The sequence below is a fragment of the Anomaloglossus baeobatrachus genome, chromosome 5 (genome assembly GCF_048569485.1).
Source record: "Anomaloglossus baeobatrachus isolate aAnoBae1 chromosome 5, aAnoBae1.hap1, whole genome shotgun sequence".
NCBI lineage: Eukaryota > Metazoa > Chordata > Amphibia > Anura > Aromobatidae > Anomaloglossus > Anomaloglossus baeobatrachus.
In genome coordinates, this window is record NC_134357.1 from 392,009,817 (window position 1) to 392,034,134 (window position 24,318).

Consider the following 24,318-nt stretch of genomic DNA (forward strand, 5'->3'; position numbering starts at 1 on the left):
CCCCACTGTGTCGGCGGTGCTGTTAAGGTTGATTCGAAGGCTGGAGCCTTACATGCCGTGCTCCTTCACCATCCCTCCTGGGCTCTGGCTTGAAGTGGGAGCCAGCACGGTTCTCCATGCTTGGCAGGAGACCGGTCTCCATCCGCAGCCCTTCAGGATCCTGCTGGACCGGAGCACTCGCCCCCAGGGACTTGGAACCCTGCGTCTCAGCAAGCTAAGTACCTGAGACGTTTATATATGGGGGTCCCTTGTACTTTATTGTGGGGAGAGTGTGCTGAGTGATTTTTGTGACATTTCCGGCGGGTTCTCTGGCTGTCGCCTGAGAACCGCGCCGATGGTGCCTGCGCGCCGGCCGCACCGCTCAAATTTAGGCCCCGGCTTCGCCGGAGGCCTACTTTCGGTTTCACTGCCCTCGCATGTCATTCATGCAGAGGGACAGTGCGACTCCGCCCAGCGGCCGTTCTACACAGGGGAGAGACACTCCTCACTGAGTTCATGTCTCCTCCCATGTAGGTCTCTATGGCCCTCCAGATCCCGCTCTCAATGGAGGTTCAACGCATCCTTCAATGGACGGAGGACTCCAAGTCCACCATATCCGCAGTCCACATCCCAGGCGTGGAAAACTGGGAAGCAGATTATCTCAGCCGTCAAACCGTGGACAGTGGCGAGTGGTCCCTGCATCCGGCAGTGTTTCAGTCAATCTGCCGCAAGTGGGGCACTCCGGAAGTGGATCTAATGGCATCCCGGCACAACAACAAGGTTCCGGTTTACGTGGCTCGCTCCCACGATCCTCAGGCCTTTGCAGCGGACGCTCTGGTTCAAGACTGGTCCCAGTTTCGTCTGCCCTACGTGTTTCCCCCTCTAGCTCTCTTGCCCAGAGTTCTGCGCAAGATCAGAATGGAGGGCCGTCGAGTCATCCTCATTGCTCCGGACTGGCCCAGGCGAGCTTGGTACCCAGACCTGCTCCATCTGTCCGTAGAGGTGCCGTGCCATCCTCCGGACCGTCCAGACCTTCTCTCACAAGGTCCGTTTTTCCGCCAGAATTCTGCGGCTCTCAGATTGACGGCGTGGCTCTTGAGTCCTGGATCTTGACGGCTTCTGGTATTCCTCCTGAAGTCATCTCCACTATGACTCTGACCCGTAAGTCTTCCTCTGCCAAGATCTATCACAGGACTTGGAAGATTTTCCTGTCCTGGTGTCGCTCTTCCGGCCATTCTCCTTGGCCTTTTTCCTTGCCGACCCTTCTGTCTTTTCTACAGTCCGGTCGGTCTGCAGCTAGGACTGTCCCTCAACTCTCTCAAGGGACAAGTCTCAGCTTTGTCAGTTCTGTTCCAGCGGCGTATCGCCCGGCTGGCCCAGGTCCGCACCTTCATGCAAGGTGCGTCTCACATCATCCCGCCTTACCGGCGGCCCTTGGATCCCTGGGACCTCAATTTGGTTCTCACGGTTTTGCAGAAACCCCCCTTTGAGCCTCTTAGGGAGGTTTCTTTGTTTCGTCTTTCACAGAAGGTGGTCTTTCTAGTGGCCATAACTTCCCTCAGGAGAGTCTCTGATTTAGCTGCGTTCTCTTCGGAGTCACCTTTTTTTTTTTTGTTTTTCATCAAAACAAGGTGGTTCTCCGTCCGACTCCGGACTTTCTCCCTAAGGTGATTTCTTCTTTCCACCTTAACCAGGATATTACCCTACCTTCCTTTTGTCCGGCTCCTGTTCATCGCTTTGAAAAAGCATTGCATACTCTGGATCTGGTGCGGGCGCTCCGGATCTATGTGTCCCGCACCGCTGCTCTTTTTGTGCTAACCACAGGTCGGCGTAAGGGCCTCTCTGCTTCTATGCCGACCTTAGCCCGTTGGATTAGGTCAACCATTTCGGATGCCTACCAGTGTTCTCAGGTGCCTCTCCCGCCGGGGATCAAGGCACATTCGACCAGAGCTGTCGGTGCCTCTTGGGCTTTCAGGCACCAGGCTACGGCTCAGCAAGTCTGTCAGGCTGCCACTTGGACTAGCCTGCATACCTTTTCAAAGCACTACCAAGTACATGCTCATGCTTCGGCAGATGCGAGCTTGGGCAGACGCATCCTTCAGGCGGCTGTCGCCCATTTGTGAAGTTAGGTTTTGCCTACTTCTCAGTTTTTCTGTTTATTCCCACCCATGGACTGCTTTGAGACGTCCCATGGTCTGGGTCTCCCATAGGAACGATAAAGAAAAAGAGAATTTTGTTTACTTACCGTAAATTCTTTTTCTTATAGTTCCGTATTGGGAGACCCAGCACCCTCCCTGTTGCCTGTTGGCAGTTTCTTGTTCCGCGTGTTATCACCGGTTGTTGTCGTAGACAGAGGCTCCGGTTGTTCCGGTTCTTGCTCTGTTTTTACTTGTGGGTGGCTATTCTCCTTCAGCTTTTGCACTAAACTGGCTAGATCTGGTTCTCCAGGGGGTGTATAAGCTCAGAGGGAGGAGCTACACTTTTGAGTGTAGTACTTTGTGTGTCCTCCGGAGGCAGAAGCTATACACCCAATGTCTGGGTCTCCCAATACGGAACTATAAGAAAAAGAATTTTACGGTAAGTAAACAAAATTCTCTTTTTAATTTTTTTTTTTAAAAAAATAAAAAAAACCTAAGTTTAAATCACCCCCCTTTCACCCCATTGAAAATTAAAGGGTTAAAAAAATAAAAAATATACACATATTTGGTATCGCCGCTTTCAGAAATGCTCGATCTATCAAAATATAAAATCAATTAATGTGATCAGTAAATGGCGTAGCAGCAAAAAAATTCCAAACGCCAAAATTACGTTTTTTTTGGTCGCCGCAAATTTTGCGCAAAATGCAATAACAGGCGATCAAAACATAGCATCTGCGCAAAAATGGTACCGTTAAAAACGTCAGGTCGAGACGCAAAAAATAAGCAGTCACAGAGCCTCAGATCCCGAAAAATGAGAACGCTACGGGTTTTGGAAAATGGCGCAAAACGTGCGCCACTTTTTTTGGACAAGCTTGTGAATTTTTTTTAACCCCTTAGACACAAGTAAACCTATACATGTTTGGTGTCTACAAACTTGCCCCGACCTGAGGCATCACATAGATACATCAGTTTTACCATATAGTGAACAGTGAATAAAATATCCCAAAAACTATTGTACGATGACACTTTTTTTGCAATTTTTCCGCATTTGGAATTTTTTTGCCATTTTCCAGTACACCATATGGTAAAACTTATGGTTTCATTTAAAATTTCTACTCGTCCCGCAAAAAAACAAGCCCTTACATGGCAAGATTGATGGAAAAATAAAAAAGTTACGGCTCTCGGAAGAAGGGGAGCAAAAAACTGCAAAAAAACGGAAAGTGCCCGGGAGCTGAAGGGGTTAAAGGACAGGTTCCCACCCTGGCTATTTTGTTTCAAAGGAATTTGGCCACTGAACAAATCAAGACTTTTTTTTTTTTTTTCCCCCAGGGAGTAGCGCATATCATACCTTCTTATCGTCCGCCCCAGGAATCTTATGATCTTAATCTAGTTTTTGGAGGGTCTCCAGTTTTCTCTCTTTGACCCTATCATGGATATTCCAATGTTTCTATTGTCTGAAAAGGTGGCTTTTCTTATAGCCACCACCTCCATTAAAGGGATTCTGAATTGGCAACTCATTTTTGCCATGCTAGTATGTTTTTCATAAAGATAAGGTGATGTTAAGGCCAGTTCCGACGTTCCTTCCCAAGGTCGTTTCTGATTTTCACTTTAGCCCTAAGCCACACGGCGAGAAAATCTGTGCGAGTGGCGTGTGATAACATATCGCATTCCTCTCGGACCAATTCTAGCCTGTGTGTCAGCGCACATGAGCGATTATTTTCTCAGCCCTAACCGGACCGAGAAAACAATTGCAGCATGCTGCGATTGTAATGCGAGACTCTTTTTCTCTCGCACCCATTCAAGTGAATGGGGCGAGAGAAAAATCTCACTGCATTCGCGGTACACCGTGCGTGCAGAGCGAGAATCGCAATAGCCGGCTACGGAGGAGAGAGGGAGATAAATCCCCTCCGCAGCGCTGGCTCGCCCCCCGCAGCTGAGGTCTACTCGCATGGTCGGACCTCAGTCGCATGGATACTACCATGGCACTCGGCTCCTGCTGTGCTGCCAGCGCGAGCCGAGTTTCATGCGAGCATCGCGCTAGTGCCCTGTGTGGCCCCGGCCTTACTGGGACATTGTCTTGCCTTCTTTTTGTCCCTCTCCATCTCATTCAGTTGAAAAGAGACTGCACGGTGTAGACCTGATTAGGACCGTGCAATATCTTTTGTCGACTACCTCCCCTTTAAGACAGTCAGATTATTTGTCCTACTAAATAGGCCTCACAGGGGTCTGAACCTTTCCAAAATGACTTTGTTGCTGGATCAAAGCAACCTTTGTTCAGGCTTATAAATTTGAAGAACAGAACTTTTATTATCAAGATCTGTCATTTAGTGTCAAAATTCACTTTACGCAAGCAGTGGGGCTTCCTTCACAATTCGTCATTAAGTTTCGTCCCTGCAGCTCTGTAACGAAGCTACCTAGGCATCTCTACATATCTTTTCACAATTTGACAGGGTCCATACCTTTTTTTTGCTTCAGCTGATGCAAGCTTGGGCAGGGAGATTTTACAGGTAGCAGTCACTCAAGCTTTCTCTTGAGCTTCACTAGTCAGTTCTGTGTTTTCAACAGAATATTTATCTTGGGTCTTTTCCCACCCTAGGGACAGCTTTAGGACGTCCCAGGTCCCCCCCCCCCAAATCCTTTTTACCCCCCAATGAAACAACCGAGAAAAGTTGATTTTTGGTACTCGTTATAAAATGTTTCTCGTCAGTCCTCATTGGGGGGGGGACACAGCTCCCTCCCTTATTGCCCTGTCGGGCGTGTATTTACGTTGTTTTTCTTTACCATTTTAGCTTCTACTACTTTCTCACTAAACTGTGGAGGTCTGGGCAAGCAGGCTAGGGGTATAGTCTGCTGGAGAGGAGATAATTTAATTGTTATGTAATATCAGTGTTAGCCTCCAGGTGGTAGCAGACTATCCCAGGGTTTTGTGCCCCTTCCCCATAAAGACTAATGAGAAACCAGATTTTAAGGTGAGTACCAAAAATCTACTTGAGCCTTTATTCTTTGTGTGACCCAAGAAATTTGAATGCTGACCTTGAAAAAAGTCTTTCCACTTAAAATAGTTCCTTCTATTGTTTGCAGGATCATCTGTTGGTAAGATGATCACAGGCAGTCGGACAGCTGTGATCACCAGCAATGTGCTGTAAAGTGGCATAACCCTGCAACAAGTGTTCAGTCCTCTGCAGGGACAATGAAGCAGTACACATTTCTCATTTATTCTTGTGGCTCTCCATATAATGCTGAATCCTGCAGAGGTAGAAACGCTTTGGCTATAGGTCCATTTACATGGACCGGCCGACGGCACGACACGACTGCCAATCAGTAAACTTTTACAAATTGGTGGTCGTTTGAATGCCTGTTTACACATGCAGACCAACGTAAACACACTCAAGGGGGCTTTACACGCACCGATATCGCTAGCGATGTCGCTGGTGAAAGCACCTGCCCCCGTCGGTTGTGCGTCACAGGCAAATCGCTGCCCATGGCGCACAATATCGTTAGGAGCCGTCACACGTACTTACCTGCCTAGTGACGTCGCTGTGGCAGGCGAACCGCCTCCTTTCTAAGGTGGCGGTTCGTGCGGCGTCACTAAGCGGCCTCCCATTAGAAGCGGAGGGGCGGAGATGAGCGGCCTTAACATCCCACCCACCTCCTTCCTTCCTCATTGCCGGCTGCCGCAGGTAAGCTGTAGTTCGTCGTTCCCGAGGTGTCACACGTAGCGATGTGTGCTGCCGCAGGAACGACGAACAACCTACGTCCTCAACAGTCAATGATTTTTTTTTGAAAAGGAAAGACGTGTCAACGATGGACGATTTGGTGAGTATTTTCCATCGTTAACGATCGCTCGTTGGTGTCACACGCAACGCTGCGTGTAATGGGGCCTTTAGGGATGTACATTGGATGCTCAGTGCTCATAGCTGCTGTGGTTTTAGGCAGCTGCACAAATGATCAATTCACCCAATAAATGAGCGTTTTGGTCATTGGGTGATCGGCAGCCTATTTATAAAGCAAGATAATTGTGAAACAAACATGTTTAGCAACATTCGTTCACTATTATCGTGCAATATAAATGCCCCTTAAAGGGAATTTATCACCAGGTTTTTGCTACCCCAACTGAAAGCATCAAAATGTAGAGAGAGACCCTGATTCCAGCGATGTGTCACTTACTGAGTGGTTTGCTGTCATTTTGATAAAATCACTGTTTTCTCTTCTGCAGATCTAGTAGTTATACAGAGCTCATGAGTATGCTGGACTACTTGACAGCACGCCAAGTAGTCCTCTAATGATAATCTACTGCTGATTAACAGTGATTTTATCAAAACTACACTAAGCAGCCCAATAAGTGAAACTTCTGGAATCAGGATTCTGCTGCTGTCAGATCAGGAGGCAAAAACCTGGTGACAGATTCCCTTTTGAGAGCTAAGATTTCAGACATTGGACTCTCACTCCTAATGAGAATTGCATTATGCTGCGTCTGATAATTATATTTCTGAACAGACCGCTTAACACCTTTCTCTCTCTGCATTATAGGATGTTGGAGATATTGTGTACACATTAGATGTGCCTTTCCATGGAAGATCGTTCATCTTAAAGGTAGGATTCGAGGATCCATTCTGACTATATTATATCTTTATGATGTGGGTGACTGTGATCATGCTCTGGTTTGTTTTTTAGGCTCTGATTCAGTGTCCTGCGGAGACTGTATACCAGGAGGTCATCCTACAACCTGAAAAGATGGTCTTATGGAATCGGACAGTGGCTGTTTGTCAGGTCAGCTTTTGCGTTTATAGTGTGAGAGGCATTCATGGGGGTCTATGTGGGAAAATATGGTTAAATAGCCCCATATTCATGAATGGTAACCTTTCCAACTCGATTCTTGAAATGTATTGCGGTCCATGTGTTTTGCTTGTCAGATCTTACAGCGTGTAGATGATAACACCCTTGTATCGTACGACGTCTCTGCAGGGGCAGCTGGTGGAGTGGTGTCACCCAGGTTAGTATCTTTATTTAGTTGCTCTTTCCTAATTTTATGGAATATCATCTTATGAATAACGTATTTGTAGAGATTTTGTCAATATACGGCGAATCGAGAGAAGAAAGGATCGCTATTTGTCAGCTGGCATTGCAGGGACCCACCATACTAGACCTCCACTGACAAAATATGTCCGGTAAGCCATCCTACATCTTTGTTGTAATGTGCACGTATGGAATGTAGATGAGCAAAAATGTATTTATGATGCCAGTAGCAAAACCACAGCGCCCAAGCATGCTGGAGAGGCATCGGTGGCAGACTGATACAAACTACTAGAAAGTAATGCCATGGTATAGAAGTTTCAAAATGTTAATTTGAGTCCTTAGTGGTTGATACCTTTTTAAATTGCTAACTGTAAAGATAACTAATACCGTGTGTTTCCAAAAATAAGACCGTCTTATATTTTTTTTGCCCCCCCCCAAAAAAAACACTAGGGCTTATTTTTTGAAGGAGGTCTTATTCTTGGAGAAACTTGGTTGGGGGTAACTTTACCCCCCAAAAAAGACCGCCCCCCCCCCCCCCCACACTTCCCAGGAGACTCATACTCACCAGACCCGGATGTCTGCGTGGCTCGCAGGTCCTCCCTGTGATCTCCGGTCGGTGCTGCACGCCGTCCTACCCTGCTGCAAGCTGACATACTGACACACACAGCAAATCACACACACACACACACTGAGCCGTTCGCGCGCGCGCACACACACACTGAGCCGTTCGCGCACACACACACACACACACACACACACACACACACTGAGCCGTTCGCGTGCACACACACACAAACACTGAGCCGTTCGCGCACACACACACTGAGCCATTCGCGCGCGCGCGCACACACACACACTGAGCCGTTCCCGCGCACACACACACTGAGCCGTTCGCGCGCACACACAGCCGTTCGCGCGCGCGCGCGCACACACACAGCCAATCGCGCGCGCACACACACAGCCAATCGCACACACACACACACACACACACACACACACACACACACACACAGCCGATCGCACACATCACATCCAGCACTTACGGCCGCAGGGAATGATGAGAGCATGTCACGTGTCCCGCTGCAGGTCCTGTTCGTTGCGCTCCACCGCACTGCTTCTCAGGATTTCTTTTTCGCTCCTAATTGGGAGACCCAGACAGTGGGTGTATAGCTACTGCCTCTGGAGGCCGCACAAAGAACTACACTTAAAAGTGTAAGGCCCCTCCCCTTCTGGCTATACACCCTCCCGTAGGAGTACGGATTCCTCAGTTTTAGCTTTGTGCGCAAGGAGGTCAGACACGCACGCATAGCTCCATTGTTTTTAGTCAGCAGCAGCTGCTGACTATGTCGGATGGAAGAAAAGAGGGTCTATACAGACTCCCAGCATGCTCCCTTCTCACCCCACTTATGTCGGAGGTGTTTGTAAGGTTGAGGTACCCATTGCGGGTACGGCGGCAGGAGCCCACATGCTGATTCCTTCCCCATCCCTTTTTACAGGGCTCTGGGTGAAGTGGGATTTACCGGTCTCCAGGCACTGAGACCGTGCTCCATCTACAGCCCCTGGAGAAGATGCTGGATGGAGCGGAGTACATCAGGGACATGGCCCTGCTTCCTTAAGGTACTCTGTGTCCCCGTGTATTTGGCGCTCACACCGCAGCATGCTGGGTGTTGTAGTGCGCCGGGGGACATCAGCGCTGCGGCGCCTGTGCCATGGCCTCATTCAGCTTAGCTGAAGCAGGCACACTTATGGGAATCGGCCGCGCCGGCCGCTGGGGCTGCGGCACGGCTGGCACTTGTAGTGCGCCGGGGACTTCAGCGCGGCCTGCGCTTTTACGGCGGCCGCGCTGATAACTACAGTCCCCGGCTTTTTGCGGCCTGCTTCCGTTCGTTCCCGCCCCCAGACCTGCCAGTCAGGAGAGGGGCGGGACGCTGCCCACGTCTAGACTCGGTCGCGCCGGCCGCTGGAACAGCGGCGCGGCTGGCACTTGTAGTGCGCCGGGGACTTCAGCGCGGCCCGCGCTTTTACGGCGGCCGCGCTGATAACTCGAGTCCCCGGCTTTTGCGGCCTGCTTTCGTTCGTTCCCGCCCCCAGACCTGCCAGTCAGGAGAGGGGCGGGACGCTGGCCAGTGCATCAGCGCTGAGGGCTGGAGTCGTTTTTACATACTCCAGCCCTCACAGTCAGCACAGAGGGGACACTGTTCCCGCACTTTTGTTGGGGAACTCCCACGGACCGCCCCTCTCCACATAAGCCGGCAGCCATTCTTGCCTACACGCTGAGCTGCAGAGGGGAGCCGGGGAGACCCAGACAAGGCATTCTGCAGCCTCTTACCCGCTGTTCAGCGGGCGGTAAGCAGCCCTCAGGGCTCACCCCCTCTTGTGCTCGTAGTATCTTAGTATTTTGTGGCTACAATTACTTGGTATTACATAGCGCTGGTCGCCCTTTGGCTATAGACTCTCTCACATGCAGAGAGCCAGCAGCATGTCGCCCGTAAAACGCAAGGGTGCCAAGGCACAGACATTATATGCTTCCTGCACCGCATGTGGGACTTTTCTACCGGCAGGCTCCACGGACCCCCATTGTGTGCAGTGCTCGGCCCCTGCGGCGCTTGCACAGTCGGGACCTCTGCTGGACGTGTCCCAGGGTGTACCACCTGTGAATGCTGTCCAGGTGACAGGAACTGAGTTTGCAGCTTTTGCTGACAGAATGTCTCTCACTATGTCACAAATTCTTGACACATTGCGAGCTAGGCCTGTACTTCAGACCACGGACACTGTGCATGTATTGCCCCCTGGTCCCCCTCAGCTCCTAGCTCCGGGACGGGCATCTTCACCTCAGGGTGAAGACTCTGACTCGGACGATGGCCCCGGGCAGCCTAAGCGGGCTCGTTATGACGGACCTTCACATTCATCTCAATGGTCTGGATCCCAGCGAGATGAATCTATGGGTGATGAGGCGGACGTAACTGATCAGGATTCTGATCCTGGGACCGCTCTCAATCTAGATACACCAGATGGTGACGCCATAGTTAATGATCTTATATTTAACATCAATAAGATGTTGAATATTTCCCCACCAGCTCCTCCTGTAGAGGAGTCAGCTTCGCAGCACGAGAGAATCCATTTCAGATACCCTAAGCGTACATTAAGCACTTTTCTGGACCACGCTGACTTCAGAGACGCAATCCAGAAACCCCACGCTTATCCTGAAAGGCGTTTTCCTAAACGACTTAAAGATACACGCTACCCTTTTCCCTCTGAAGTGGTCAAGGGTTGGACCCAGTGTCCAAAAGTGGATCCTCCAATTTCCAGGCTTGCAGCTAGATCCTTGGTTGCTGTTGAAGATGGAGCGGCACTTAAAGATGCCACTGACAGGCAGATGGAGCTCTGGCTGAAATCCATCTATGAAGCGATTGGAGCGTCATTAGCGCCTTCTTTTGCGGCCGTATGGGCACTCCAAGCTATCACGGCCGGGCTTGCGCGAGTCGACTCAGTCACACGTGCATTTGCCCCGCAGGTAGCACCATTGACCTCGCAAATGGCGGCATTCGCGTCGTACGCGATTAATGCTGTTCTGGACGCTACAAGCCGCACGGCAGTGGCGTCAGCCAACTCAGTTGTTTTGCGTAGGGCTCTGTGGTTGAGACATTGGAAAGCAGATTCTCATTCCAAGAAGTGCTTAACCAATTTGCCTTTTTCTCGTGACCGATTGTTTGGAGAGCGTTTGGATGAAATCATCAAACACTCCAAGGGTAAGGACTCTTCCTTACCGCAACACAGACAAAACAAGCCCCAACAGAGGAGGGGTCAGTCTGGTTATCGGTCCTTTCGAGGACAGGGCAGGTCCCAATTCGCCTCGTCAAAAAAGACTCAAAAGGACCAGAGACGTTCAAATTCTTGGAGGTCTCAGTCACGCCCAAAAAGACCAGCCGGAGGAACCGTTGCCAAAACGACGTCCTCCTGACTTGCGGTCTCCGATGCCCACACCCGCGGTCGGTGGGAGGCTCTCCCACTTTGGCGACATTTGGCTAGCAAGCGTCAAGGACCGTTGGGTGAGAGATATTCTATCTCACGGGTACAGGATAGAGTTCAGTTCTCGTCCGCCAACTCGTTTCTTCCGAACTTCTCCACCACCAGACCGAGCCGATGCTCTGTTGCAGGCGGTGGCCGCTCTAAAGGCGGAAGGGGTGGTGACCTCCGTCCCTCTTCAGGAACAGGGTCACGGTTTTTACTCCAATCTGTTTGTGGTCCCAAAAAAGGACGGATCGTATCGTCCCGTCCTGGATCTGAAGTTGCTCAACAGACACGTAAAAGTCAGGAGGTTCCGGATGGAATCCCTACGCTCCGTCATAGCCTCAATGTCTCAGGGAGATTTTCTAGCATCAATAGACATCAAAGATGCGTATCTCCACGTGCCGATTGCACCAGAGCATCAGCGTTTCCTACGTTTCGTCATACACGACGAGCACCTACAGTTCGTAGCGTTACCCTTCGGTCTGGCAACAGCCCCCCGGGTCTTCACCAAAGTCATGGCAGCAGTAGTAGCTGTTCTGCACTCGCAGGGTCACTCGGTCATCCCGTATCTAGACGACCTGCTTATAAAGGCACCCTCTCAAGAGGCATGCCAACACAGTCTGAAGGTGGCGCTAGACACTCTCCAAACTTTCGGGTGGATTATCAACTTTCCAAAGTCTCATCTCACCCCGACCCAATCTCTGACTTATCTTGGCATGGAGTTTCATACTCTATCAGCGATAGTGAGGCTTCCACTGGACAAGCAGTGCTCGCTACGGACTGGAGTGCAATCTCTCCTTCAGAGCCAGTCGCACTCACTGAGGCGCCTCATGCATTTCCTAGGAAAGATGGTAGCAGCAATGGAGGCAGTCCCGTTCGCGCAGTTTCATCTGCGCCCTCTCCAATGGGACATTCTGCGCCAATGGGATGGGAAATCGACGTCCCTCGACAGGACTGTCTCCCTCTCTCAGACTGCCAAGGACTCTCTACGTTGGTGGCTTCTCCCCAACTCATTGTCACAGGGAAAGTCGTTCCTTCCCCCGTCCTGGGCAGTGGTCACGACAGATGCGAGCCTATCAGGGTGGGGAGCGGTGTTTCTCCACCACAGGGCTCAGGGGACGTGGACTCAGGAAGAGTCCACCTTGCAGATCAATGTTCTGGAAATCAGAGCAATCTATCTTGCCCTGCGAGCCTTCCAACAATGGCTGGAAGGCAAGCAGATTCGGATTCAGTCGGACAATTCCACGGCGGTGGCGTACATCAACCACCAAGGGGGAACACGCAGTCGCCAAGCTTTTCAAGAAGTCCAGCGGATTTTGACGTGGGTGGAAAGCAGAGCGTCCACCATATCTGCAGTTCACATCCCAGGCGTGGAAAACTGGGAAGCGGACTTTCTCAGTCGCCAGGGCATGGACGCAGGAGAATGGTCCCTTCACCCGGACGTGTTTCAACAGATCTGTTGCCGCTGGGGGTCGCCGGACGTCGATCTGATGGCGTCACGGCACAACAACAAGGTCCCAGTTTTCATGGCACGGTCTCACGATCACCGAGCGCTGGCGGCAGACGCCTTGGTTCAGGATTGGTCGCAATTCCGACTCCCCTATGTGTTCCCACCTCTAGCATTGTTACCCAGAGTTATCCGGAAAATCAAGTCCGACTGCCAGCGAGCCATACTCGTCGCTCCAAATTGGCCAAGAAGGTCGTGGTACCCGGATCTGTGGCATCTCACGGTAGGCCAACCGTGGGCACTACCAGACCGTCCAGATCTGCTGTCTCAAGGGCCGTTTTTCCATCTGAATTCTGCGGCCCTGAACCTGACTGTGTGGCCATTGAGTCCTGGATCCTAGCGGCCTCAGGTTTATCTCAGGGAGTTGTTGCCACAATGAGACAGGCTAGAAAACCATCCTCAGCTAAGATCTATCACAGGACGTGGAAGATATTCTTAGCGTGGTGCTTGGCTCAAGGGTTTTCTCCCTGGCCATTTGCATTGCCAATTTTTCTTTCCTTCCTGCAGTCTGGGTTGGAAAAAGGTTTGTCCCTTAGCTCGCTTAAGGGTCAAGTCTCCGCGTTATCCGTATTCTTTCAGAAGCGCTTGGCACAGCTTTCTAAAGTACGCACGTTTCTCCAAGGAGTTTGTCATATCGTTCCTCCTTACAGACGGCCATTGGAACCCTGGGATCTGAACAAGGTTCTCCTTGCTCTTCAAAAGCCGCCTTTCGAGCCCTTGAAAGAGGTTCCCCTTTCTCGGCTTTCACAAAAGGTAGTTTTTCTTGTAGCGGTCACATCTCTTCGAAGAGTGTCCGAGCTGGCGGCGTTATCTTGCAAATCTCCCTTCCTGGTGTTTCACCAAGACAAGGTAGTACTGCGTCCAATTCCAGAGTTTTCTCCCAAGGTGGTTTCTTCCTTTCATCTCAATCAGGATATCACTTTGCCATCTTTGTGTCCGCATCCAGTTCACCAATTTGAAAAGGGTTTACATCTGTTGGACCTGGTGAGAGCACTCAGGATTTACATTTCTCGCACGGCGCCTCTACGCCGTTCGGATGCGCTCTTTGTCCTAGTCGCTGGTCAGCATAAGGGATCGCAAGCTTCCAAATCCACCCTGGCGCGGTGGATCAAGGAACCAATTCTTCACACATACCGTTCTGCTGGGCTTCAGATTCCATCTGGACTGAAGGCCCATTCTACCAGAGCCGTTGGTGCGTCCTGGGCGTTGAGGCATCAGGCTACGGCTCAGCAAGTGTGCCAGGCGGCTACCTGGTCGAGTCTGCACACGTTTACCAAACACTATCAAGTGCATACCTACGCTTTGGCAGACGCCAGCCTAGGTAGACGGGTCCTTCAGGCGGCGGTGGCCCACCTGTAGGAAGAGGCTGTATGACAGCCCGTTCATGTGGTATCTTTTTACCCACCCAGGGACTGCTTTTGGACGTCCCACTGTCTGGGTCTCCCAATTAGGAGCGAAAAAGAAGAAGGGAATTTTGTTTACTTACCGTAAATTCCTTTTCTTCTAGCTCCAATTGGGAGACCCAGCACCCGCCCTATCTGTTTTTAGGGTTTCGTTTTTTCGGGTGCACATGTTGTTCACGTTGTTTCTTAAGTTCTCCGATCTAGTTATCGGATTGAATTTGTTTTTGAAACTGTTATTGGCTTTCCTCCTTCTTGCTTTGGTACTAAAACTGAGGAATCCGTACTCCTACGGGAGGGTGTATAGCCAGAAGGGGAGGGGCCTTACACTTTTAAGTGTAGTTCTTTGTGCGGCCTCCAGAGGCAGTAGCTATACACCCACTGTCTGGGTCTCCCAATTGGAGCTAGAAGAAAAGGAATTTACGGTAAGTAAACAAAATTCCCTTCTCTGCCAGCGAGAAGAGATCGGCGTCGCTGGATGTGGTGAGTATGTCTGCGATCCGATGTGTGTGCGATCCAATGTTTGTGTGTGTGATTTGAGGTTTGTGTGTGATCCGATGTTTGTGTGTGAGATCTGGTGTGTGTGAGATCTGATTGTGTGTGTGTGTGAGATCTGATGTGTGCGATAGCTACAGGTCCTGCCGCTCAGCATCGGGTGAGTGTAATTGCCGGGTGCCGCTGTCTATAATGAAGTGTCCTGCAGTATCTGTAACTGTTTTAGCTGCACGGACACTTTATTATTGATCCACGACTAGGGCTTATTTTCGGGGGAGGGTTTATATTTAAGCTTTGCTTCAAAGATGCTGAAAATCCCTGCTAGGGCTTATTTTTGGGCGAGGGCTTATTTTTGGAAAAACACGGTAGCAGCTTTCTAGACTTCACAGGTCTTAATCAGGCACGGTTTAACACAAAAAATGAAGAGTCACATATTAATGCATAACAGGACAGAATAGAGCAGTAATAAGACAAGTGACGTGAAGCCGAACGATCAGTGCGTGAAGGGGACAAACTGTTGTGGCAGTGAATATTGCTGCAGCTCATATTGTTATACTCGGCCTGATGAGGAGGAGTAATCCAGAAAGCTACTATTTGTCACCATCTTGACAGCCATTAAAAGGTAACCACTAAGGAGTCTCAATTTCATATTTTTCTTACTATTGGCTAACACAGTACAAGGATATACATTTTTCTTAAGTTTCAGATATTTTCATATCTGCCCACCAGTGGTTGCTGTACATCCTAATATATTAGGGGTTGGGAGTAAAAGACTTGTCTGGGGGAATAATATTCAGTCATGGCCTGTCACAACAAAGTGTTATAACTTATGGACTGATATGGGTCCAACTGCTAGAACCCCAGTCCGTATACATTATACCTATCACTTTCTTTCAGAGGAGAAAATGGACCAGGAGGATTTATAGTGCTAAAAAGCTTTCGGAACCCCTCCGTCTGCACTTTTATATGGATCCTTAACACTGATTTGAAGGTAAGCCTGTGAGGCTCCATTGATCTGTTATTCTTTTGGCAGATCTTGCAAGATGGTTCCTGTGCGATTTATGGATCTTGCGCGTTTCGGAGCTGGTGAGGGGGGATATTCACATGTGTTTGATTTACTTTAGGCGTTTCACATTTACATGCAATGATTGGTAAAATATGGTAATAAGTGGTATTTCACTTATTTCAGTCACAAACACAGATGATTAGTCCCATATCCAAGGCAGAAAAGCAAAATGGTCTCTGATTTCTGTGGCAGAATGGCTTAGCATACACTATAACTTCCTGTATACCTCTTTATCCATCATTACAATATATAAAATCCACATTTCATTACTTTTAAATTCACTTCATACACTCTCTTCTGGAGAGTGTATGAAGTATAGATGATGGGTTATGTCCAAATAATCCCAGGAAAGATACCCTTAGCTAATCACGTCACCATTAGTATTGTGGGAATAGCTGCTTGGAGGATAAATAGAGGCTTTAAACAGAATCTGTTAGTAAAGGAATGCTCCCTAAGCCGTCTATATAGACATGCAGGTCATAGAAAGTTAAGTAAAATGATATCTTGATATCTGTGGTTTGATGTTTTATTCCATAGAAATCCACATTTTTCTCAATATGTAAATGAGCTATAAAGCTCTATGGCCCAGACAGAGACCTCCCTGAGAATCTGCATCCAGAGCCTTTTTTTTTTAAATGAAAGCCGGCGTTACCAGTGTGAGACATGTAATGACTGACAGTCTGCTCTCCTGAACTACATGTCTCACACTGGTAACGCCCCGTTTTATTTGACATAGGCTCTGGAGACAGATTCTCATGGAGATCAGTGTCCCACCCATAGATCTTACCAACTCATTTACATATTGAGAAAAATGTGGATGAATCACAGATATAAAAGGTATCATTTTATTCAACTTTCTACGACCTACATGCCCATATAGAAGGATGAGGAGGGTTGATCCTATGGACCGATTCCCTTTAATGGCTTTTTGAAATGTCACTTTCCTGCTTGTACATTCTCTAGTTATAGTTAATAGCTTCATTGATGGACGTAACAAGTCTAATACTGGGCTGGTTGCCTGAAATTGTACAGTCACTGTTTGCGTGCGCATATATATATATATATATATGTGTATAGAATATTATATCAATATTTACACCTTGTTTTGTTCTTCTTTCACTAGGGTCGCCTTCCCCGCTACCTCATCAACCAGAGCCTGGCCGCCACCATGTTTGAATTCTGCAGCTTTCTTCGGAAGAGAGTCAGTGAAGTTTACAGTGGGTCATCGTAATGATGGCATATGTTCCTGACGCTACAGCACCGGCTGAACACGGTTGCCTGCACGTTATCCCACCCACCCAGCTTTTTCTTCTTTTTTTTTTTTTTTGCCTTTTTGGAATGTTCATGGGGGATGAGAACCGTCACACACATCTCTCTTCCATGTCCAATGACAATTCTTGCCAATGCATTTCATAGTGAATACCAAGATAGATGATGACTTGCGTAGCCAATCATGGCTTCGTCGACGAGGGTACAGTACGGAGTGAAAGCGTCTGAGCCACTTTACGAGTTTTCTATTTTTTTTTTTAATATTTTGCTTTTTTTCAATACAACTGAATGACAGACAGGGCTTCCTGTTTTCTTGGAGTGAAATGTACCCCATGCTGGGCATGTAGGGTTCACATCACCCAAATCTAGAGACTTTTATGGATTCCAGAGGTCCAGTTTACAAATGACTCATGTTTAATTTCTCTGTAGCTGTGATGAGTATTGAAGGGGCTGGGTGTCCACCCCTGAGAATTTAAGCAGGGGGATGCACTGAATCGTACAGAAAGCGGTGTGTGCACTAAATTATTTTTATTATATTGATGCCTTCTGTGCCAGTGGTCGACAGGGCGGTAACTGTAACACGTCTTAATGTTTCCTCTCACTAGGTAATAATTTTTCACTTGGTTTTATTTCGTAAGCTTACTTTTATATGAACACCGACCAGTGCCTATCAGTCCTTGCTTCCATTATATGGTTGAACCTCTGCAGCTTTATCCACACTGGGAGTGGTAGGTCTATGACTGCTGGTCAACCACGGGCTGACGATAACTGGCCATAGACAGGAGGTCTTGTTCAGAGACCAGTAGACCCCCCTCCCCTCCTCATTGTCTCACATTGGAGGAAATGGATTGGGCAGGTTGTATTTTTAAGTCATGGGGGGCGTCTGGCGACCACTTATCTCTACCCCCCTGTATACAGCCATTCAGTCAACATTAACAATGCATGTATGACGCAGCTGGAGAAGAGATCTGCCGGCCGGACAGTTTTTGCATGTCTATGACCAGCTCGAAGGTATACTACGGGGTCAAAACTGAAACACGGTCTTGTGTTAAATGCAGATTTAGAGGAGCTAAGCAGGACACAGGTTCTCATTTTGGGGGGTTTTGAATCCCGGCATCATGCAGCGCCCTCTACACCCCTTCCTTTAAAGAGACCACACCGTTCTCTTGACATGTTATATTATGGGGAATACCAGTATGTATTAAAACGGTCAATTCTGAAACGTTTATGCTTGAAACTTTTATATTGTGCCAGTCCCGGAAATGTAGGACGATATTTGTGTAACCATTTTATCGGTTCGGCGTGTTGCCTACACCCTGATACAGTCTGCTCAGTGCCGATAGTCTGACACTTCCAATTATCAATTTCTTCATATATTTCCAGGAAGAATAACAGAGCAACAGCACAATGCAGAGTTTTAAGAAATGGTGCTCTTACCTTATTACTTCAAGGCAGACCTGTCAGGAGAGCGGATCAGCCTGTGTTATAGTAGCAGTATGTGCAAGGGGTTTTATGCAAATGGTAGTCCTCCAGTGGTTTTTGTTCCTTAATTACAGATTCCTGTACTGATCAATATTTTTTTTTCCTGATATCAACAAGATGCAGATTTAGAATGTTTGGTTTTTTTTTTTTTTCTAATGACAACTGATTTTTTTTTTATGACTAAATTAAAAAAAATCGATAAAGATGTTAAAATAAATGAGTGGTTATTTTATTTTGTGTGAAGGGAGGTGAAGTATGAGCATGAATGAATTGTGAGCCCCTTCCATGCTCTCAGAATTTCATTGTACACACAGATCTCTGATCGAACTTACCGATGATGAAATTGAAGGCCCACTTAGAGGGGTTGTCCCCTTTCAGACAATACTTGGCCCTTATTAAAAAAAAAAAAAAAAACTAAACCCACAAACCTGGCTGTTCTTGCCTTCCCGGGGTACACCGATGATGCTTTTTCTGCCGCATTAATGTCGCGTAAACATGGCAGCCAATCGGTGATCTATGTGACATACGGAAATGTTGACATGACCTCAGCACTGTAGCAAGCAATGCCACACACTCGCCAGTGGACCTGAGGAGGGTGACTATTTGTACTAAACTGCAGCCGGGGCTGAACATCTGAAAGGGAATACCGTAACTAGGAGGGGAATGCAATGTGTAGGAGGGAGCAAATGATAAATATAATAATGAGCAATATTTTGTTAATGAAGATAAAATGAACAGAAGTAGATATTATTCTAATTATGTAGTCAATACAAAAGGTGATGCTCGAATACCTGAGTATAATGGAAGTCATTGGTGGGAACTCAAGCATTTTTCCAGGAAATCTAGTTCCCCATTAACTTCTATTATACTCAAACATGAGTTGAGCCAATCGGAGCATCCAACTGCTCTTTATGAGTACCGAGCATGGCTTGTTCATCCCTAGTCGTTATGATTACCGGGCACCCAAGCATGGTAGTGTTCACTCATCACTAGTTATCAATACCAAGCACCCAAGCATGGTAGTGCTCACTTATCACTAGTAGATATTTGTACCGGGCACCCAAGCATGGTAGTGCTCGCTCATCACTAGTAGATATGAGTACCGGGCACCCAAGCATGGTAGTGCTCGCTCATCACTAGTAGATATGAGTACCGGGCACCCAAGCATGGTAGTGCTCGCTCATCACTAGTAGATATGAGTACCGGGCACCCAAGCATGGTAGTGCTCGCTCATCACTAGTAGATATGAGCACCGGGCACCTGAACATTTGAATGCTCACTCATAACAAACACCCAATAATGAACATATCCTTAGTACTGAAAGTACATATCTCTTTACACTAAGGTTTGTATCTTTCCCTGTGCCAGCAGAAATGCCTGGGCACAGTGGCATAATCTGATTATTAACCACGCCTCTCATCTTCCTGGTAATAGGTCATTATTGTTGCTTGCAATATCTTGTATAGATGCGAGTTCTTATTGTGGTATGTATATGTTCACACAGAGATTTGTATGCTGATTTATGAGTGAAGTACTTTACAAAATTCACAACATAAACATCTTCAAATACTCTTTAAATAAGATTGCTATTGGTGGCAATTGGAAATGCACCTAAATTGGACATGGGTTTTCTTTGTCGCTCCATTGGGAGACCCAGACAATTGGGTGTATAGCTACTGCCTCCGGAGGCCACACAAAGTATTACACTCAAAAGTGTAAGGCCCCTCCCCTTCTGGCTATACACCCCCAGTGGGATCACTGGCTCACCAGTTTTGTGCTTTGTGCGAAGGAGGTCAGACATCCACGCATAGCTCCACTGTTTAGTCAGCAGTAGCTGCTGACTATATCGGATGGAAGAAAAGTGGGCCCATACTAAAGGGCCCCCAGCATGCTCCCTTCTCACCCCACTCTTGTCGGGTGTTTGTTAAGGTTGAGGTACCCATTGCGGGTACAGAGGCTGGAGCCCACATGCTGCTTTCCTTCCCCATCCCCTTAGGGCTCTGGGTGAAGTGGGATCTTATCGGTCTCCAGGCACTGAGGCCGTGCTCCATCCACAGCTCCTGGAATCTGCTGGACATGGAGCGGAGTATCCTCAGGGACATGGCCCTGCTACGTTAAGGTACTCTGTGTCCCTGTGGGAACCGCGCACGGACACACGGCAGCATTGCTGGGTGTGTTAGTGCGCCAGGGACGGCGGCGCTGCCCGCACTTGTGCCATCGCACACTACAGCTTGCTGGGTGTGTTAGTGTATTAGGGGACTACCGCGCTAACCGCCGTTGCCATTTTTATTTCGGGCGCGGCTGGGACTTGTGGTGCGCCGGGGACTTCCGCGCCGACCAAGGCTTATATGCCGGCCGCGCTTATCACTCGAGTCCCCGGCTTGCGCGGCCTAGTCTCACTTCGTTTCCGCCCACAGACCTGCCAGTCAGGGTAGGGGCGTGACGCTGCACAGCACGGCAGCGCTGAGAGCTGGAGTATGCTTTGCATACTCCACCCCTCTCACTGTGTGCACTGTGAAACCGGCAGCGCTGAGAGCTGGAGTATGCTTTGCATACTCCACCCCTCTCACTGTGTGCACTGTGAAACCGGCAGCGCTGAGAGCTGGAGTATGCTTTGCATACTCCACCCCTCTCACTGTGTACACTGTGCAGCCGGATTCCCGCACTTTCTCAGGCACGCCCACGGCTTCTTCCTCTGCACAGGACGCCGGCAGCCATTATTGTCAGTGTTTTCTGTAGCGACAGAAGAGACAAGTTTAGGAATCCCTGGCAGGGATTCGGATAGTCACACAACCGCTGTGACCAGGCGTTAAGCAGCACCTGTGGGGCTGACTCCACTAGTGCCGAAGTGCACATATACATATATGTTTATTCACTATGCATTGCACTGTTTAGCTGCATTTTTGTATATACCCTCCTTGATTGTGCGGAGGACATAACAGCATATTGTCTGTGTAAAACAGAGGTGCAGAAGCACATGTTTTCTATGCAGCCGGTACAGCATGTATGGCTATATGGCCGGCAGTGTACATAGACCCCCATTGTATACTACGGAGTCTCTGCTAACCGTCCAGGACATGGGGACGGAGCCTGCAGTATTTACTGACAGATTTTCTGAGACTATGGCTATGATACTAGAAGCCTTGCAGTCCAGACAAGTCTCTCAAATCCATGGCCACTGTTCACATTATCCATGGTCCCCCTCAGTGGGAACAACTTTGAGCTCCGAGGGGTCATGTGCTTCCCAGAGTGACGGCTCTGACACGGACGACAGTCCCAGATAGTCTGAGAGGCTCACTATGAGCGGCCATCGACTTCATCACACTAGTCAGGGTCCCAGCAAGCGGACTCTCTGTGTGATGTGGCGGAGATAGCTGCTCAAGATCTAATCCGGAGACCGCTCTCAATCTGGATACACCTGATGGTGACGCCATAGTCAATAATCTCATAGCGTCCATCAATAGAATGTTAGTTATTTCTCCCCCAGCTCCTCCGGTGGAAGAGTCAGCTACATAGCAGGAGAAATTCCATTCACGTATCCCAAGCGTAAATTAAATACTTTCCTTGACCACCCTGACTTTACACAGGCAGTCCAGGAACACCACGCTTATCCAGTTAAGCGCTTCCCCAAACGGCTGAGGATACACGTTATCCCTACCCCCTGACGTGGGCAATGGCTGGACCCAGTGTCCCAAGGGGCATCCTCCAATCTCCAGCTTGCAGCTAGATCCATAGTTGCAGTGGAAGAGGGGGCTGCACTTAAAGATGCCACTGACTGACAGAGGGATCTCTGGTCGAAATCCATCTATGAGGCTATCGGCGCGCTGTTAGCTCCAGCATTCGCAGCCGTAGAGGCACCCCAAGCTACTTCAGCTTGTCTTACACAGATGGACACGGTCACACGTACATCTGTTCCGCAAGTGTCATCCTTAACCGCTCAAATGTCTGCATTTGCGTCTTAGGCGATTAATGCTGTCCTGGACTCTACGACCCGTACGGCAGTGGCGTCCGCTCACTCCGTGGTTTTACGCAGGGCCTGGGTGTTAACTGAATGGAAGGCAGATTCTGCTTCCAAAAAAGGGCTTAACCAGTTTGCCTTGTTCTGCTGACCGACTGTTTAGTGTGCGTGAGATGTAATCATTAAACAGTTCAAGAGTAAGGATTCTTCCTTACCTCAGCCCAGACAAAACAAACCCCAACATACCAAGGGACAGTCGGGGTTTTCGTTTTTTTCAAGGCTCGGGCAGGTCCCATTTCTTCTCGTCCAAGGAGGACTCAAAAGGATCAGAGGAGCTCAGTTTCTTGGCGGGCTCAGTCACGCCCAAAAAAGACAGCCTGAAAACCTACTTCCAAGAGGCTTCCTCATGACTTGCGGCCTCCTCTCTCTGCATCCTCGGTCGGTAGCAGGCTCTCCCGCCTTGGCGATATTTAGCTGTCTCAGGTCAAAGACCGTTGGGTGAGAGACATTCTGTCTCACGGGTACAGGATAGAGTTCAGTTCTCGTCCTCCAACTCAATTCTTCAGAACTTCTCCACCTTCCGACCGAGCCGACGCTCTTCTGCAGGCGGTGGGCACTCTAAAGGCACAACGAGTGGTGACCCCCGTTCCTCTTCAGGAACAAGGTCACGGTTTTTACTCCGAATTATTTGCGATGCCAAGAAAGGACGAGTATTTCCGTCCCGTTCTGGATCTAACACGGCTCAACCAGCTCGTGAACACCAGGCGGTTCCGGATGTAATCCCCCGCTCCGTCATCGCCTCAATGTTTCAAGGAAATTTCCTAACATCGATAGACGTCAAGGATGCTTATCCCCACGTGCCGATTGATCCAGAGCTCCAGCGTTTCTACGCTTTGTTATAAGACGCGAACACCTTCAGTTCGTAACCCTGCCTTCTGGCTGGCGATAGCCCCACGGGTCTTCGCTAAGGTCATGCCAGCAGTAGTACCAGTCCTGCAATCTCAAGGTCACTCTGTGATCCCGTGTTTGGGAGATCTACTTGTCAAGGCACCCTCTTAAGGAACATGCCAACACAGCCGAACGTTGCGCTGGAGACTCTCCAGAGTTTCGGGTGGATCATCAACTTTTCAAAGTCAGATCCGACCCCGGGCCAATCACTAACATATCTAGACATGGAGTTTCATACTCTCTCAGCGATAGTGAAGCTTCCGCTAGACAAACAGCGTTCACTACAGACAAGGCTGCAATCTCTCCTTAGGATCAGTCGCACACATTGAGACGCCTCATGCACTTCTCACGTAAGATGGTAGCAATGGCGGCAGTCCCTTTCGCGCAGTTTCATCTGCGTCCACTACAATGGGACATTCCCCGCCGATGAGACGGGAAGTCGACGCCCATCGACAGAGACGTCTCCCCTTCTCAGGCGGCCAAAGAATCTCTACGGTGGTGGCTTCTTCCCACCTCATGGTCAGAAAAAAGGTCCTTCCTACCCCCATCCTGGGCGGTAGTTACGACAGGCACGAGTCTATCAGAGTGGGGAGCAGTTTTTTCTCCGCCACAGGGCTCAAGGTACGTGGATTCAGCAAGAGTCCACCCTTCAGCTCAATGTTCTGGAAATCAGAGCAGTGTATCTTGTCCTACAAGCCTTCCAGCAGTGGCTGAAAAGCAAGCACATCCGAATTCAGTCGGATATCTCCACAGCGGTGGCATACATCAACCACCACGGAAGAACACGCAGCCGGCAAGCCTTCCAGGAAGTCCGGCGGATTCTAACGTGGGTAGAAGACACGGCATCCACCATATCCGCAGTTCACATCCCAGGCGTGGTAAACTAGGAAGCAGACTTCCTCAGTCGCCAGGGTATGGACACAGGGGACTGGTTTCTTCACCCGGACGGGTTTCAGGAGATCTGTCGCCGCTGCGGGATGCCGGACGTCGACATAATGGCGTCACGGCACAACAACTTTGTTCCGGCTTCATAGCACAGTCTCACGATC

The 24,318-nt window shown here is 49.0% G+C and overlaps 1 protein-coding gene across 3 annotated transcripts in view; it reads left to right on the forward strand.

Moving 5' to 3' along the window:
• Positions 1-18,562, forward strand: part of STARD3 (StAR related lipid transfer domain containing 3) — a 64,138-nt gene extending 45,576 nt beyond the window's left edge. For all 3 annotated transcript variants that reach the window (XM_075347660.1, XM_075347662.1, XM_075347661.1), the window contains 6 exons: positions 6,648-6,710; positions 6,792-6,887; positions 7,031-7,110; positions 7,181-7,285; positions 15,444-15,537; positions 16,736-18,562. In XM_075347660.1, coding sequence (XP_075203775.1) covers positions 6,648-6,710; positions 6,792-6,887; positions 7,031-7,110; positions 7,181-7,285; positions 15,444-15,537; positions 16,736-16,843 — 546 coding nt within the window. In that variant the 3' untranslated portion in view covers positions 16,844-18,562. The remainder of the gene's footprint in view (positions 1-6,647; positions 6,711-6,791; positions 6,888-7,030; positions 7,111-7,180; positions 7,286-15,443; positions 15,538-16,735) is intronic.
• Positions 18,563-24,318: the final 5,756 nt, after the last annotated feature.